Raw genomic sequence first — 18,932 nt, 5'->3', positions numbered from 1 at the left:
AAATAAAAAGGGCTGGGAATGTAGCTCAGTGGTGGAGCACTTGCTTAGCATGTGTGAAGCCCTGTGTTCAAATCCTGGTACTGCAAACAAACAACAACAAAAATAATAACCAATAAATCCATTTAACCACTGAAGACATCTAAATTGATCTTAATGAACCATGATGCATTATGCCCAAATAGCACACGGAAACTGGTCTCTTCATTCCTCAAGAACATAATGAAAAGCAACTATATGGGAAGAAAATGCAGGGGGGTTGTTCCTTATTACCACCAAACTAGCACTCTAGTCAGTCACAATCCTTCCAATCTCTAAAGAGCTACCAATTGCAACATTTTTAGTTATTTCTTCTAGAATTTACCTCCATATTTCTAAATGTTATTCTTCTTTTGCTTTTTCTTGGTGTATTGATCTTGTATTGAAACACCAAAATTTTAGGGTAAACAAACATTTAGTGTTTATATTTTGACCACACAAATAATCCCTATTGAGTTAAACAAAAGGTGCATTATGATGAAACTTCTGATGTACTTTTTTCTTTTTAAAAATATTTTTTCAATTGTCAATGGATGTTTATTTTATTTATTTATATACAGTGCTGAGGATTGAACCCAGGGCCTCACACATGCCAGGCAAGCGTTCTACCACTGAGCCACAACCCCAGCCAGTCTGATGTACTTTTCTTGGAATTTTTTTCATTTGTTTTCTCTGCACCAATTTCCAGATCCTTCTCAAACATGTGAACTCAGCAACAGAAACTGTCTCAATACTAATTTCCCTTCAGGACTCAAAATACATCAGATTATCAGTTTGGCTTTCTTCCATGAGTCTTCTGTCTTGCTTCAATCTGGGGTGCTTATTTTCTAAGCTTACTAGTGGGCTGTCACCCTGAGAAATTCCCTTTCTGTTCTATATTGGATACAGTTTAACAGATCTGGTTTTTCATAATTTATACAGATTGTTTTGGTGAACTTTGCTAAGGAAAGATCTAAGAGAGATTTAGGTTAAAACCCTGGATGTCTAGTCCGGCACAAGGAACATGCCTGTAATCCCAGCACTTGGGAAGTTGAGACTGGAGGATCACAAGTTCAAAACCAGTTTCAGCAATTTAGGGAGACCCTGTCTCAAATTAAAAAAATAAAAAGGTCTAGGGATAAACCCTCTGGGTTCAATTCCCAAACAAACAAACAAAAACCAAAAATATACAAACAAAACCCTTGCATGTCTAAGAATATCTTTCTTCACCTTCCTACTTTGATGTTCAACTGTATTACAAACTTGATAAAAATGAATGTTCACTCAGAACCCTGAGGGTGTTTCTGTTACATTCTTCAAGATTCCTGTGTTGTTAATGACAAGTCTTAGGCCATGATGATTCATAACTCTATGACCTACACAACCTCATCCTTGATGTTCTGAAATCTGATATGCCTCAAATGAAAATCTTTCCATTCATTGTGCAGATCACTTGAATTACCCACTCAATCTATAAAGACTGATATCACTACATACTGCAAATATTTTTGGTATGAAACTACTAATTAACATTTTTTAAAAATGTTAATCTTTTTCTGTCCTATTGCCCAATATTCCAACCACTTAATTTTTTTTCAGATCTATCTAGTGATTTTTACTTCAGATTTCCTTTGTCCTAATTTCTAACAGCTCTTAATTTTTCAAAAGTTCTGGCGTACACCATCCTATTCTTTCTGATGAGTGCACATCTTTTTTCTCTGATGATACTAAAGTTTTTGCTGAGCATGATGGCACACACCTGTAATCCCAACTAATCAGGAGGCTGAGGCAGGAGGATCCCAAGTTCAAAGCCAGCCTGAGCAACATAGCAAGACCCTGTCTCAAAAAAAAAAAAAAAAAAAAAAAAAAAAAAATTAAAAAAAAGTGTTGGGGAGATATATCTCAGTGGTAGAGGTAGAGTGCTTGCCTAGCATGCAATGAGACCCTGGGTTCAATTCCTCAGTATATATCAATCTACCTATCTTTTAAAATAATTTCCTCCTAATTTGAAACAGTTTTCCCATTACCTAATTCCACTGACACTCCCACCCCACTATTGGTTCTGTCAGACTCTCAAGTTGAAGATTTTCTTCAAGTACCAAGTTGGTGTTACTTGACAAACAACTGATTTTTAAAAGATATTTTCAAAATCTGCCTAGAAGCTGGTAATGGATAGGCAGTTTGTCACTAAGGGCTTTGCCAAAGGAAAATCAGGTATTGAGATTTTCTTTTAGGAGATTCCCAAAGGGTCAGTATTCAAAGAGATCTCATCTCTGAAACTACTTTCTCTGGAGAAGGAGTCTCTTCTTTTCATCTAGGGAAAAAATTTAGCTTTATTCTTCTGCAAACAAGGAAGAGTAAGACCCCACTATTAAGACTATAGACTCATTTAATTCAGGAGGCCGAGGCAGGAGAATCACAAGTTTGAGGCTAGCCTCAGCAACTTAGCAAGGCCCTAAACAACCTAATGAGACTCTTTCTCAAAATAAAAAATAAAAAGGGCTGGGGATGTGGTTCAGTGGTTTAATCCCCAGTATTAAATAAAATAAAAGGGCTGGATATGTGGTTCAGTGGTTAAGCACCCCAGGTTCCATCCCCAGTACCAAAAAAGAATACAGACTCATTTAATCTATTGTACAGTCTCATTTTTCACTCACCATTGTTCAGTTCTGTCTAGAATTTCAAGAGCTAGATTCCTCCAGCCCTAATATGTTCTTAACACACATAAGCAAAATGTTGAATAATTAACTTTTCTTTTAAGGACCTAGAATATTAATTATGTACCACACTTGAAATAATTGACTTTTGTCAACTGACAAAAATTTTTGTATTTTGTAGTTCAGATGAACTAATCTCTCTAGTTCAGTGCAGAATGTAAGCCCTTTATCCTCCTGGGGCACTGGGGTGAGAGAGGTAATAATCAACAGATGCACAAGACCACCTAAACTAATGGCTCTCCACCAAGAGTAATTTGGCCCCTCAGGGAACATTTGGCAATGTCTGAAGACAATTCTGGCTGTCACAACTGGAGGGTGCTACCGACATATAAATGGGTATAGGATAGGTATGCTGCTAAACATCCTACAATGCATGAGACAACCCCCCAAAACTGACTAAAAAATTAACAGTGTCGCAGTTGAAAACTCCCTAACTTACACTAATCTTTCAATTTTAGTCCCGTGACTCAGTCCTGTCTTCTGTGGTAACCATTTCCTGAGCCTGCCCAGGGTTCTGCTGATCACTTACTCACTTCTACTTAGGATTCTCTTCTGTAGGCTTTTAGGAGTAGAAGTTTCTCTGCTCTGTTGATATCTGTTGTCTTCTATGAACGTGCTGACATCTCTAATGTTATCTCTTTTCACTGTTGTTTTGTTTTTCTTTAAAAATTTTTCATTTTAGTGGGATTTTAGGACAGAATAGAAATAGACATGTATGTTTAATTAAGTCATCTCCCTTCCCCTGTAGTGGGGATTGAACCCAGAGTGCTCTAACACAGAGACACACTCCCAACCCTTTTCTAAAATTTTGAGACAGGGTCTCACTAATTGCCTGGGTTGGCCTCAAAATTGATATCGTCCTGCCTTAGTCTCCTCAGTAACTGGGATTTATAGGCTTGTAACACTGTATCCAGCTAAGCCATATTTAATCACACAGGCATTTATTAACATATTCACATATTTAGCCAAGTAAGAAATTACTTATCAGCAATTCTCAAGAATTACAAAGAAAGTTTTTATAAAATCATACATTTGATAGACATTACACAGATAATTAACTTACCAAGATCAGAACGAGTATTTGTGAATAACTCCGCAGGACAAAAACCACAGAGATAGTATTTACAAACCTAGTGGGGGAAAAAAAAAAATCAAAGGTACTTAACTATTTAAAATTGCTTAGTTTTAAAATTATATTATAGAAGGGTACCAAACAATATTCTCATTTCTGAATGTGTCATTCATCTTTTAAGAATAATTTCATTTGTTAAACTATTAAAGTAATTACTTTCTTACTTCTAAATTTCAATGAAAGAAAAATGTGCAGGAATGACAGAATTATCAGTATTTTCCGTTTGAATCACTGATTCCAGGCCCTCCGGGCTGGGGACATAGCTCAACTGGTAGAGTGCTTGCCTTCCAAGCACAAGGCCCTGGGTTCAATCCCCAGCACAAAAAAAAAAAAAAAAAAGTACTCTGATTCCAGGCCCCCCAATAACAAATACACGAAAGACAGGCTAGAATAAAGATAATTTTTTTTTAATAAATAAAAAACCCTACTGCTTTTAATCATTCTAACTTTTTTGGTAATTGTACATATTTATTGGAAGTACAGTGTGACATTTCAATACACATATATAATATGTAATAATCTCACTTTTTTTTTTTTTTCCCCATACTAGAGATGGAACCCAGGATGCTTTACCACTAAGTGACATCCCCAGACTTCTTTTAAATTTTGAGACAGGGCCTTGCTAAATTGCTGAGGCGGGAACTTGAAATCCTCCTGCCTCAGCCTCCCAATTCACTGAAATTACAGGCATACATGTCCATGCCTGGCTACTTAATCAATTAGGAACTGGGAATTATGTCTAAATGAGAAGTAACTCTCATTTAAAGCAATCTGGCTTCATCTTTTTTGCTCAGAAGATCCTCCAACTGTCCATAATATATTAGCAGCTGGGCATGGTGGTGGCACATACCTGTAATCACAGTGACTAGGAAGGTTGAGGCAGAAGGATAACAGTGTTAGGGCAGCCTTAGCAACTTAGTGAGGCCCTAAGCAATTTAGTGAGACCCTGTCTCGAAATAATAAAAAGGTCTGGGGATGTGGCTCAGTGGTAAAGCACCCCTGGGTTCAATCCCTAGTAACAACAATATCAAAAAAAAAGGTACTAGACATTTTCACATGTCAACACCCAATGAATTACTCTTGGTGGATTCTTAAATTATGGGGAAAACTATTAACATGAAACCAACTTAAATAACCTTGCAAAACAAACCATAGTAATCAAAATTCCAAAATTATCACCATTCATCCATATAAAACTTGTGATGAACTATGACATGTGAAAGAAAAGGTAGTATTATATTTAAACTTGAGAGGTTGGGGATTTAGCTCAGGAGTAGAGTGCTTGCCTAGCACACACAAAGTCCTGAGTTCGGGCTGGGGAGATAGCTCAGTTGGTAGAGTGCTTGCCTTGTAAGCACAAGGCCCCGGGTTCAATCCCCAGGACCGCAAAAAAAAAAAAAAAAAGCCCTAAGTTCAGTTCTTGGCTGTGGAGCGGCAAGGCAGCAATTAGAGGAAAATTTAAACTTGAGTGCTTAAGTGAGAATGGGACATAGTTAGTGATGGAGCACTTGTCTGGCATGCACAAGGCCCCCAATTCCCCGCACCACAAAAGCAAACTTGAGTGAGTTATTTCTAACACTTAGGATTGTATGCTACATCTGAAATAGATTTTCTGCCTCAAAGGCTTTACATCCATTCACAGTAGTGTAGTTCCATAATCTATGTTCAGAAGAATCAAAGTCATAAAACACATCAAAATATTCATGTCATGTTTAAACAACGGTTTAGTTTTATGTGAACATTATCTTGGTATCGACTGTGTGTGTGTTTCTAAGGACTGAACCCAGGGCCTAATGCAAGTTAGGCAAGCGCTTCACCACTGAGCCACACACCCAGCCTTAGCCTCATGTCTCAATATCTGTGTACAACTATCAATACCAGGGGTGGTAGCAACATGCAATCCCAGCTACTTAGGAGCCTGAGGCAGGAAAATTTCAAATTTAAGACCAGCCTGGGGTAACTTGGTGAGGTAGCTCATTTCCTTGGTATTTCCTGGGTTCAATCTCCAGTCCTAAAAAACAAAGCAGAAAACCAACCAAACAAACAAAAAACAGGTGGAACATTTGCCTAGCATGTGCAAGGTGCTGTATGTATAATCCCAGTATTATAATAAATGAATAGGTAGCTAGACAGAAAATTTTTAAGAAATTAGTGTGTTTGTTACACTGAGATAAAGGGGCATATATTCACCTGATTTGAAAACTACTACTGGTTAATTTTTAAAGCGTTTTTAATCGCTATGTAGACCAAATAAGACATGACTGTCAGTCAACCAGGAGCTACCTAATTTTAGAGTCCAATTATTTCATTTTGAAGAAGTAGAGATCAACCACACGACCTGCCCTGAAAGTATCCAGCTACTTAGAAAATCCTGACTAGATTCCATTTTCCCAGTCCAGTTCCACATGCTCTTTCCATTCTTCAACTCTTTAAGATAGTGCTTTACCATTTAATGGTACATCAATATTATTCATTATTCTATCCAATAAAATCTCCCCAGGAACTGGGAGATGAGATATTTTAACTAAAAATATTTTACAATTAATATCCGTGCAAGCTCTTTAAATACCTACTAATTCACCTCATCTTTTTTTTTCATATTTTTAAAATTTATTTTTATTGTAAACAAATGGGATACATGTTGTTTCTGTTTGTACATGGATTAACAGCATACCATTTGCATAATCATACATTTACATAGGGTAATGATGTTTGATTCATTCTGTTATTTTTCCTTCCCCCCACCCCTCCCACCTCTCTATTCCCTCTACACAGTCCCTCCTTCCTCCATTCTTGCCCCCCTCCCACCCCCCATTATGTGTCATCATCCGCTTATCAGTGAGATCATTTGTCTTTTGGATTTTTGAGATTGGCTTATCTCACTTAACATGATATTCTCCAATTTCATCCATTTGCCTGCAAATGCCATAATTTTATTATTCTTTATAGCTGAGTAATATTCCATTGTATATATATATATATATATATACCACAGTTTCTTTATCCATTCATCAATTGAAGGGCATCTAGGTTGGTTCCACACTCTGGCTATTGTGAATTGAGCAGCTATGAACATTGATGTAGCTGTATCTCTGTATTATGCTGATTTTAAGTCCTCTGGGTATAGGCCGAGGAGTGGGATAGCTGGGTCAAATGGTAGGTCCATTCCAAGTTTTCTAAGGAATCTCCACACTGCTTTCCAGAGTGGCTGCACTAATTTGCAGCCCCACCAGCAACGTATGAGTGTACCTTTTCCCCACATCCTCTCCAACACCTATTGTTGCTTGTATTCTTGATAATCGCCATTCTAATTGGGTGAGATGGAATCTTAGTGTAGTTTTGATTTGCATTTCTCTTATTACTAAAGATGGTGAACATTTTTTCATATGTTTGTTGATTGCTTGTAGATCTTCTTCTGTGAAGTGTCTGTTCATATCCTTAGCCCATTTGTTGACTGGGTTATTTGTATTCTTCGCGTAGAGTTTTTTGAGTTCTTTATATATTCTGGAAATTAGTGCTCTATCTGAAGTGTGAGTGGCAAAGATCACCAAATCTTTCATCCAATAACTCTATTAAATGTTTATCATGGACCTAGCAACCTGATAACCAAAGGTGGGAAGCAAAAGGACAGACCATGGATGGGATATACATAACACACACATAAAGAACTCTCAATACAAATTTTTTGGTACCAGGGATTGAACCCAGGGGCATTTAAGCAGAGTCACATCCACAGTCTCTTTTTAAAAAAATTTATTTTGGTTTCACTAACCTGTTTAGGTCCTTGCTAGGGCTGAGGCTGGCCTTGAACTTGTGATCCTCCTGACCCAGCCTACTGAATTAAAGGCATGCACCACCATGCCTGGCTTTTTAACATAAATTTCGATTGATCCTCTCAATACATATAAGGCAACACCAGTGACCCGAAGAGTTCAATCTCATCAACAGTTTTAACTAGCAGCTAAGAGAAGGCAGAAATCCAACTAATCTTGGAGACATTTTAATGGCAAGATTTTGTCACTTAAAGTCAAAATGTTTTTGAAAAAACTAAAACAGTATCTGAGCAGGTTGCAGCAGCACACAATTTGTAATATTAGTTTCTTGGGAGCATGAGGCAGGATTGCAAATTCAAGGCCAGTCTCAGCATCTTAGTTAGACTGTCTCTAAATAAAATATAAAACGGTCTGAGGATGTATAGCTCAGTGATAGAGCACTTCTGGGTTCAATCTCTAGTAATGCAAATCCAGATAAAAGATTTTCTGGCATTACAAAGATGAGAAAATGAGAGTCCAGTCAGGTGTGAAGATGCACAGCTGTAATCCCAGTAACTCAGAAGGCTGAAGTAGGAAGACTGCCAGTCTCAGCAATTTAGCAAGGCGCTAAGGAACTTGGAGAGACCCTGCCTCAAAATAAAATGTGAAAGAGTCCAAACAATAGTAGAGAGCTGAGGGGCAATTTGTTGGCATCCACTAAAATATAAAATGTACATTTCTAACTTAGTCATTCTCTTTCTAGAAAATTATCCTACTGTAGTGCAAGAGCGCGCGTGCGCGCACACACACACACACACACAATAACATATACTACAATGTTCATTGCAGCTTGACTGGTATTGGCAAAAGATCAGATTATCTGTCCAACAGGAAACAAATAGTTGAATTAAGTTAGATTCACAAGTACCAACAACACTGTCCAAATAATTAGGGGAAGTCTGGAAACATACATACCAATTTTTAAATTATTATGGGGGAGAATTTGGCAATGGGGACAGGAACAAAGATATACTTCACTAAACTTTTTCTGGCAGTAATAGGGAATGAACCCAAGGGCACTCTACCACTGAGCTACATTCCCACATCTCCAGCCCTTTTTATTTTTTGATTTTGAGACAGGGTCGGGCTAAGTTGATTAGACTGGCCTCTAACTTGTAATCCTCTCAAGTTAGCCTCTGTAGCAACTAGGATTGCAGGAATGTGCCAAATAGTTGGGCACTATTTGCTATTTTCTTTGTTATGTTTGCATACTTTACAGCAAGCATGTATATTTTTGTAAAAATTCAAGGAAAACATAAAAACAGTTAAATAAGTTGGGTGCTACAGACACCCAGCAACTCAGGAGACTGAAGCAAAAGAATCCCAAATTCCAGGCCAGTCTAAGCAGCTTAGCCAGACTCTGTCTCTAAAAAATAAGAACTTAAGAACTAGGGGTATAGCTCAGTGGTACAGTGCACCCCAGGTTCAATTACAATACCAAAAAAAAAAAAAAAAGGTGAAAACAATTCCCTATTACATTCATGGAATCAATCTAATAAATTAGTTGCCACTGTTCCACACTGCGCCCAGTACTGGGGATCAAACTCAGAGACACTCTAATACTAAGTTAAATCACCACCCTTTTTTTATAATTTTGAGACAGGGTCTTGTAAGTTGCCCAGGCTGAACTTGAACTTGCAACCCTCCTACCACAGTCTTCTAAACATATGGGATCAAAGGCATGTGCACCTGGCCATGGAATCAATATTTAAATGAAAAAAAAAAAAAAATCATTTAATGTAAGAATGTTTGAGGGAAATTTAAGTATAAATATAAACCGGGGAAATACTGGCTAAGTCATATACTTTAACAAAACAGTACTTTTCACTCCCCTCTCAGTATTTACTTCAAACAAAGGTATCATTAATTGTTTCCACTTCAATTTCTTCCAATCACAAAAGTATACTAAGAGCATTTTAATGATTTTTGTCTCTCTCTATATCTACTTGAATTCAACAGTAAGCAACATAAATTCTCCCTTGTGCTAATCAAATATTTAACACTACTGGCATTATTCTTGTTACACTGCTTTCCCAAAATCAGCTGCTGGGTGTGGATGCCTGTAATCTCAGTAACCTCAGAGGATAAGGCAGGAGAATCACCAGTTTGAGGATAGCCTGTGCAACTTAGCAAGGCCTTGTCTCAAAATAAAAAATAAAATGAGCTGGAAATATGGCTCAGTGATAAAGCGTCTCTGTGCTCAAACCCCAGCATGTCCACACCAGAATCAGTAGACCTCAGTGCTTTTCTAACCCTAATGGTCAGGTCATCTAAGTTATGTACTAATAATAAGTGCTTCAAATAATTAAATCATATGTAAATTTCCTTACAGACATCTTCAAATTTAGATTTCTAACTAAAATTCTATGGGAAGCTTCAAGGAACTTCTTTTGGTATTTTAAGTTACTACTGACCTTGGATAGGTAGGAATCCATCAAATATCAAGTTCCACCCCACTCTCCCCAGAATGGACTATACCCTCCCTAAAGTTCCATCTTGAAAATAATAAAGATAATGAATTTATTCAACATTTATTTCTGATAATCTAAATACTGGCAAAACAATTCATGTTGGCAACAATCAATCTAATATCTAATGACAGGAACCTTGATAAAAAAAAAAAAAAAAAAAAATTTTAGATAATGGGCATGGTGATACTGATAGTCCCAGAGACTCGAGAGGTTGAGGCAAGAGTGCCTCAAGTTCAAGGTCAGTCTCAGCAACTAAGAGACCTTGCCTCAAAATAAAAAATAAGGGTTGGGGTTGTAGCTCAGTGGTAATATGCACCTGGGTTTAATCTCCAGTACCCAAAATAAAGAACTAAACAAATTCTAAGTAACCAATCTCAATTACTATATATTTTAAGACAGTTACAAAGTATTACTGTAATACGTCAATTGCCATGTGCTTAACTTAAAATAACTGGAAATTTTACTGGTGAAATAAAAATGAACACCTTCTAGCCACTGCCTTTCATCTACCATTAATGATTTAATTCTGACTACAACACTCTAGAAGTAGATATTTTCTTTACAGCTAAAGGAGTTGAATTCAAGTTTTTCTAAAACTTCTAAAACAAACAAACCACCAACGAAGTTTTTAATAAATGAATCTGTAACAAAGTCCCCAATGGCACGAACTTTTATGTTTCCGTTTCTGCTACACCATGATCAAGCTTTCTAGTTGTTCATTTTCAGGTATTTTATTACATATTCCTTGGCAGTTATGGTTCACTCTCTTTATTGCCCAAGAAATTTTTGGTTAAAATTTCAATTTTAGATAGTAAACATCTCTGACTGCTTAGAGGCATTCAATTGTTTCCCAAAGTAAAAGTTCAAACTTTTAACAAGCCTTATATTTTAAAAAATCATTCAAAACGAGATTTCTGCTGTGCATAGCAGCACAAGCCTGTAATATGCATGCAAGCATGTAATCTGCATATAATAGTAGTAACTCCAGAGGCAGAGACAAGAGGATCACAAGTTCAAGACCAGCCTCAGCAACTTAAAGAGAGGCCCTAAGCAAGTTAGTGAGACCCTGTATCAAAAAAATAAAAAGGGCTGGAATACCGCTCAGTGGTTAAGGACTCCAGGGATCAACCTTTGGTACAAAAACAAAACAAAACAAAACAACCATTACAGATTCCCATCTGTATCCATACTTCCCCAGCCAACAAAAACAGGTGCAGTGGCGCAGGCCTATATCCCAGCAGCTCTGGAAGTTGAATCAGGAGGATTCAGAGTTCCAAGACAGCCTCAGCAACAGTGAGGCACTAATAAGCACCTCAGTGAGACTCTGTCTCTAAATAAAATACAAAATAGGGCTGGGGATGTGGCTCAGTGGTTGAGGGCCTCTAAGTTCAAATCATGGTACCAAAAACAAAATAAAAAACAAAACAGAGGTTCCAGTTACCTACATTATCTGTAATCACCCAAATTCACTGAACTTCCTCAACCCTTTCTTAAGGCTAATAACATCTGCCTTCTCTCTAGCTCAGGCTAATTCCCACTAATCCTTTTGGTCCCAGTAAGCAAGGGTCACTACATGTAGAGGCCCCTCCTGAGTATTCATAGGAATCTGGTTTCATGCCCTTTACAGTGGGCTTTCTTTTCCCTAGTGTGGTACTTATTACTATCATTATTTTGCCACATAGGGAATCAAAACCAGGGCCTCACTCACAGTAGAGCAAATGCTCTACTAATTAGCTACACCCTAGCCCCATTGTGGTACTGACAGGAATTTATGCACTCCTTCATATCTATGGCAATAGTGATGGCTTCCTAGGGTGAAGTGCTGTATTTATACTATTCTATTATCTGCCCTAAGAGTCATACATTTTTTGTTGAATAAACAAGTACAGAAATTTCCACAACTCAAGTTGCCTTCCCCTTTCGTAAGGAAATCAAGACAAATAATGAACTATATATAAAAACACACATTCTTCCTAAAGCCACAAAACAAATACTTAGGAAATATTTTAATATTTTAATACTTTCATTAACAGTATTATGGTTGTTTCTTCAAAGATTTTAATACTTTTAAAAGTCTTTATGTGCTGACGATATAGCCCGTCACGTAAAGTGCTTGCCTTGCATCCGGGTTCGAATCCCCAGCACTGTGGGATTGCGGGAACAACAAACAAATGAAACAAATAAAAGTCTTTATGTTTTAGAAATAATGACATCTTAAAGACTAAAATGACAGAATTGCTTCAAAATAATGGAGAGGGTCGAATATATAGAGAAAATAACTTAGTCATGTGTTGATATTGTCAAACTGGCTCAAAATACATGGAGAATTCATAATATTCACTCTAATTCTGCATTATTTTAGGGAGAGGAAAGTAATCAGCAGTTATGTAACACATGAACTGCTAGCAAGCTTGGAGAAGCCACAACCTACCATGTACTATAGGATAAGGCAGAAATTACCTAAGTTTCTGACAGAACATTCTGGTAATCCTCTGAATCAAAATTATCTAGTAAAATGCTTATGGTAGATGTCATACACTGTAATTACTAATTTTGTATCTCCAATTATCCCTCCCAAATTCTGAATTCCTTTTTAAGATGAATTAAGGAAAAAATATTCCCAAGTAAAAATATGGATAGAAGGCTTAGCTTAAAGTTTTCTAAGCTCTTCAGTGTCAGTGTCAATGACAGTATCTGCTTACATTCCAAAAATTTTGGCGGGTGGCAAATAACTGGGGGTTGAACCCAGGAGAGCTCTACTACTAGGTTAAAAGGACCCTCAGTCCTTTTAGTTTTATTTTTAATTTTGAGTCCGTGTCTTACTAAATAAATTGCCCAGACTAGCCTAGAACTTACCATTTTCCTGCCTCAGCCTCCCAAGTAGCAAGAATACAGGCATGTACCACTATACCCAGTGAGAGATTTTAGAAAAGAACATTTAGTTCAATTACCTTCATAAATTATTAAACCTTCACTGAAGAGAGATTATGCTTGAATTTGATAAATTAGAAAGGAAATTTCACTTCAAGTATTATTAGAATCAGAGTTAAGTCAATAGTTAAGTAATTTCACTTTCAGGTTAAGATTTAGAATGTGAAAAACTCAATCTGAAGTATAAAATTCCTGTTATATTACATACAAGCTACTAAAAGTTACAAACTGTCCCTTTCCCCCGTTCTGGGGACTGAACCCAGGGCACTCCACACTGACCTAGATCCCCCTACCTTTTTTTTTTAGATTTTGAGACAGTCTCACTAAATTGCCCATGTTAGTTTCAAACTTTCTATCCTCCTGCCTCAGTCTCCTAGTCATCAGGATTACAGGTATGCACCAATGCACCTGGCTTCCACACCAGATTTTACAATTCCCTACAAGTTTCTAATATGACTCCAAATGCTTTCTCTGGCAAACACTGAAAATCTTCCCATATGGAACCTAATTAAAAGCTGCTCATCCTAGACAGTTGCAATAATATGCTTTCTTCATTACTGTGGTCATTTAGGAATACCAATCAAAGCAGACACAAACTGCTTAACACAAAAATACCAATAATCAGTTGGGCACAGTGGTGCACCCTTGTAATCCCAGTGACTTGGGAGGTTGAGGCAGGAAGATGGCAAGTTGGACGGCAGCCACAGTAGCTTAGAAAGACCCTGTCCCTATCTCAAATAACAAGTAAAATGCTGCAAGCAGTGATGCATGCCTGTAATTGCAGGGGCTCAGGAAACTGAAGCAGGAGAATCACAAGTTCAAAGCCAGCCTCAGTAACTCAGCAAGACTCTAAGCAACTTAGTGAGACCTTATCTCAAAAAAAAAAAAAAAAAAAAAAAAAAAAAAAAAAAAAAAAAGGGTTGGGGACATTATCTCAGGGGTACTGCATTCATCCCCAGTACCAAACAAATAAAATAGAATAAAACCTAGTTGTACACATCTTCCCCTCAGACCTACTACACAATCAGACACCCTGGGAGCTGAGGGACAGAAATCTGCATTTAAAATGAATTACACAGGTCAGTTAAACACAGCAACCTATGGACTCAATTATATATCTATTTTATTGTACTGGAAATTGAACCATTGAGCTACATCCTCAGTACCTGCCCTCTTTTTTTTTTTATTTTTTTATTTTAGAGACAGGGTCTCAGTCACTGAGGTAGGCGTGGAACTGCAATTCTTCTGCCTGCCTCAGCCTTCTGAGCTGTGGGGGTTCTAGGGACAACTTGTTTTTGTTTTTTCTTTGTGCAGTGCTGAGGGTGGAACCCAGTGCCTTGAGAATGGTAGGCAATCCCTCTACTGCTGACACATATCCCTGGCCCTTACAGGGACTATTTTTAAAAGTAAAGTTTTCATGTTGACTGTTAAGAATCTATAGCTGCCGCAGCAACGGGACTTTTAATATAGGGCTGCTTCCTTCTTTTGGTATTTACCTATCACTATTGAGAAAGAATCAAAACAAAAGGACCCTGCCCAACTGAAGTGATTTTTCCCATCTAATACAAGTGTGGAAAGATTTTTCAGACAGAATAGGAATGCAAAAATATTCTAAAACATCAGGCTACTGTAATGGTGAATCCTTTACAGGACATGATGAGTCTGTTCATTGTTCCAGAACTAAAATTAACAACCAGCAGCATAAGGATAAGCAAATGACCCGGAAGTGAAATCAAGCACTTCCCTAGCTTGATCATACCCTACAGTAATTCCACTATTTAGAAAACGCCATGTGCTTCCCCGCCCCCCCTTTTGCAGTGCTAGGGATTGAACCCAGGGCCTTGTGCCTGCAAGGCAAGCATTCTACCAACTGAGTTATATCTTCAGCCCTAGAAAAGGCCATGAGCTTTTGTGCTTGGTTTTCACCACTACTCTTTCCCCTACAGACATGAATCTGAAATGCAAGTGACTGACTTGGGTCCTTAAACCTAGAATAAAGTGCAACCTGGCATTAAAGGCATGAAGTTAAAATCAATGAAAGATACTAAAACTGAGAAACAGATTACTGCTAAGATGACATAAAACCTAAATTGCTATTCTTATTTAGAGTCTCCTCATTGCAATGTCATAAACATCACATAACCTGCCATTTGAAAAATTTCTTCACAACATGCATTCAAAACTGAGAGCAGAGACATAAGGTTGATCCAGTTCACGAGTAATTTAGTCAAAAATATTTATTTTCTTTAACTATATAAATGTCCTATTTATACCCCAGTTTGAATCATTAAAGTTTTTTTGCTTCCCTTTGTAAAGTTTAGAGTGAAAAGCTGAGTTAGGGGCTGGGTATGTGGTTAAGGGCTTGCCTTGAAGGCAGGAGGTCCTGAATTCAATACTCAGCACAGCAAATAAAAAGGTTCAGTTAAGTGGTCAAAATTTTTTCTGAGTTGGATGCAGTGCCCACACCTGTAATCCCAGTGACATGGGAGACTGAGACAGGAGGATCACCAAGTTCAAGGCCAGTCTCAGCAACTTAGCAGGCCCTAAGCAATCTAGCAAGACCCTGTCTCAAAATAAAAAGGGCCAAGGACTTGGCTCAGTGGTTAAGCACCCCTGGGTTCAATCCCAGGTACCAAAAAAGTAAAAATAGAAGTTTTTAAGGGGATGTAGCTCCATGGTAGAGTGCTTGCCTAGCACACTCAAGGCCCTGAATTCATTTCCCAGCTCTGGGGGGACTGAGGAGCATTTGGAGTTGGGTGGTTAAGAAAAAAAAAAATTTTTTTAAAGTTACTTCACTGTGACAAAGAGGAGTAAAGAGACTCAAGATAAGTAACAGTTACCCTTATACAGGTATGGTAACAAGAGAGGAGGAGACCATAATATTTAAAAAGAAAAAAATCTGCAGGATTCACAGTCCCATCTAGAACAATGACAAATGCATAAATGACAAATATCTTACTGGATGGATTCTATTAAGAACAACTTTAGACAAACACACTTTTTAAAAAGTTATTTAAAGGACTCATCCAACACCAACCTGTTTTCTTGCATTGCAAAAGAGAAATTTTACTTTATCCAAAGCCTGTTCCAAAAAAGCAAGCAATAGGGCTGGGATCTTGGCTCAGTGGTAGAGCACTCACCTAGCATGTGTGAAGCACTGAGTTCAATCCTTAGCACCCATAAAAATAAATAAATAGAGGTATTGGGTCCATCTACAACTAAAAAAAAAAGCAAGCAACCAATTTTCTTAAAAAGTCTGTAAGGGAGAGGGGAAGTGGGGAGATCATGAACCAAAATCGATTTCTATGCATGCATGTATGAGTTTGCAGGGATGAACCCAATTAGTATGTGTAACTATAAAACTCTATTTAGAAATATGATAATAATAACAACAGCAACAAAGAAGTCCATTTCTTTAACTATTCCTTATAGTCTGATAGCCACTGCATGGGGGAGACAGGGGTAAGAGGAACTACTGAGCCACATCTCCAGTGTCTCGCTAAATTGCTGAGGTTGGCCTCGAACCTGCGATATTCCTGCCTCAGCCTCAGGAGTCGCTGGGATTACAGGCGTGCGCCACCGCGCCGGGTTTGATAACAAACTGCTTTAAAATTACCATGGTTTATTATAATCGCAAAGAAAAATTAAGTTCTACCTGTATTCTTCACGTACCTAAAATAAAAGCTACACTGCATGTTCAAAACTAGATTAAAGCACAGGACAGTACTTGCAGGGAGCCAGTTTCATAGAATTGTGGAAAGTGAACAGAACTACAACGATTAGGTTCAGTTTCGCCAAACACCTGCCAAGAGACTGGGGAGAGACTCAAGTCTCACCCGTGAACCTAGGGTTAGAAAGTCTACACTTACTCACAGGGATAAGAGGATCGAATGAGCTTTGTGTGGAAGAAAAAGCCTTGACAACCGCCTATCTGAGGGACTCACAAGAACTGCTATCACACAATATTTGTAAATCATCACGGCTGTCACCTACCAAGTTATTACCACCTTTAAATTTCTACTTTCCCAAAGCTGCTTCGAAATTGAACCATTCATAAACAAGACACTGCCAGGATTTTTTTTTTTTTTTTTTTTTTTTTTTTTTTACCGCTACTCTTGGTCAGAAATCTCAGCCAAATATAACGCTCAACCCACATAACGGAAGAATGTGCCCTTCTCCCGATTTCATGAGGTGGAAATTCGAACCCTTCAGACGGAATAAGATGCGCCCATCCTTCCTTTCCCGCGTTTCCCCGCCTCATCAAGGTGCTTTTCAACCTTGCCAATGGCTGTACCGGACTTCCTCGAGAGTAAAACAACAACAAATCACCCCCATCCTGGGGGACGGGCGCAATCTTCCCTCCGGGGACACCCTCTCGGCGCCCATGGGCCATCGAGTCGGATGCGCGACCACCAGCGGCCCTGGTCCCAAATCGCGCCGCAGCCCCAGCCGGGGCCCGCGCCGCTCCCCTCCCCCACGGCGCCCGGGCACAGGCCCAAGACCCGCGGGACTTACGCTCTCGTGGTCCCACCGCACGTTGCTGCGCTTCTCGTCCGGGGCGAGGTTTCGGTCCCGGCCCATTAACTCATCCAACAATTGCGCGGCCGAAATCATGGTGCTTCCTTCGGGCGGCTGCTCCCACCAGCCCTGGCACCCGCCAACGAAAACACCGGCGACACGGTCGCCAACCCCCTCGGCCCGCTCTCAGGCCGAACAGCCTCCTCCACAGAGGAGCCGATAACACAAAATGGCCGCCGCGCGGGCGCCTTCCCAGCATGCCGTGCGCCCGCGGACACGCCCAAGCCTGGCGGCCAGGGCGGCGCGACTTCCGCGGCGCGGGGGCGGGGCCCGCCGAGACGCCGTCTCGGCCCGGACCCCGCCCCTGCCCCCGGCTGCGCCTGGGCGCTGCCTGCCGGCGCGCCGGGACTTCCCGGGATTTTTCACGGTGAGAAACTCGGGCCTGCGTCTTGAAACTTGGACACCGCCCCCGAAATGGAAAAGAGGGAGTGTTTTCCTTTGTCCACGTGGTGCCCACGGTGCCATCTTTTCAGCCAGGGAAACAAAATCTGCACTCGGATTTCTTGTTCCTACTCCATTCGCCTAGTGGCAGTGCTACCCGCCTCCTCTGTCAGGCTTGTCCCGATTTCCCCTGATTGATAGGGTGGGAAATCATGGGACAGGGAGTATGGGCGTTCAGTCCTGACACCTGTCTGGAATTTCTTTAATATTATTGATTCAGCTGGGTGGCGCAGGCCTGTAAACCCAGCTGTCCGGGGGGCTGAAGCAGGAGGATCGCAAGCTCAAGGCCAGCTTCAATTTCGAGGCTTCTTTGGGAAACCTAAGGAGACCCTGTCTCAAAATTTTAAAGTGCTGGCAGTGTAGTTCAGTGGTAGCGCACTTGCCTAGCAAGTGCGAGGCGCTGGGTTCAATCACCTGTACTGTCCAAAACACACATAAAAAATTATTTTGGTGATTCATTTGTTCAACAAATAGCTGAGTATTTATCATGTATCAGGCACTGTGCTTGAAGCTATACTCGGAATCTTTCAGACACAATCCTTGCTTCAGTGGACCTTGTATATCAGTGTGGGAGAGATTCCCTAAGACACAAAGATAGCAATACAAATTGGGATAGTAGGGGCTGGCGGTGTAGCTCAGTGTTAGAGCACTTGCTTAGCACTCCTGAGGCCCTGGGTTTGATCCTAGCACTGCAAAGGGGAAAAAAAATTAATATATATAATATATATATTATATATTATATATAATATATTTTATATATTATATGATATACATATAATATATTATATATTATATGATATATGATATTTTATATATAATATATTTTATATATTGT

At 39.2% G+C, this 18,932-nt stretch overlaps 1 protein-coding gene across 7 annotated transcripts in view; it reads right to left on the bottom strand.

The window, feature by feature from the left end:
• Window positions 1–17,838, bottom strand: part of Luc7l3 (LUC7 like 3 pre-mRNA splicing factor) — a 32,425-nt gene extending 14,587 nt beyond the window's left edge. For 4 of the 7 annotated variants that reach the window (XM_047544632.1, XM_047544633.1, XM_047544630.1 and 1 more), the window contains exons 1-2: window positions 17,594–17,837; window positions 3,796–3,862 (exon numbers count right to left, since the gene is read on the bottom strand). In XM_047544632.1, coding sequence (XP_047400588.1) covers window positions 3,796–3,862; window positions 17,594–17,692 — 166 coding nt within the window. In that variant the 5' untranslated portion in view covers window positions 17,693–17,837. Of the gene's footprint in view, window positions 1–3,795; window positions 3,863–17,593 lie in introns of all 7 variants that reach the window. The other 3 variants (XR_007107697.1, XM_047544629.1, XM_047544634.1) reach the window with 2 other exon arrangements.
• Between the last annotated feature and the right edge of the window lie 1,094 nt (window positions 17,839–18,932).

The sequence above is a fragment of the Sciurus carolinensis genome, chromosome 3 (assembly GCF_902686445.1).
Source record: "Sciurus carolinensis chromosome 3, mSciCar1.2, whole genome shotgun sequence".
Classification (NCBI taxonomy): Eukaryota; Metazoa; Chordata; class Mammalia; order Rodentia; family Sciuridae; genus Sciurus; species Sciurus carolinensis.
This window is presented reverse-complemented; position numbering and strand designations above follow the sequence as displayed.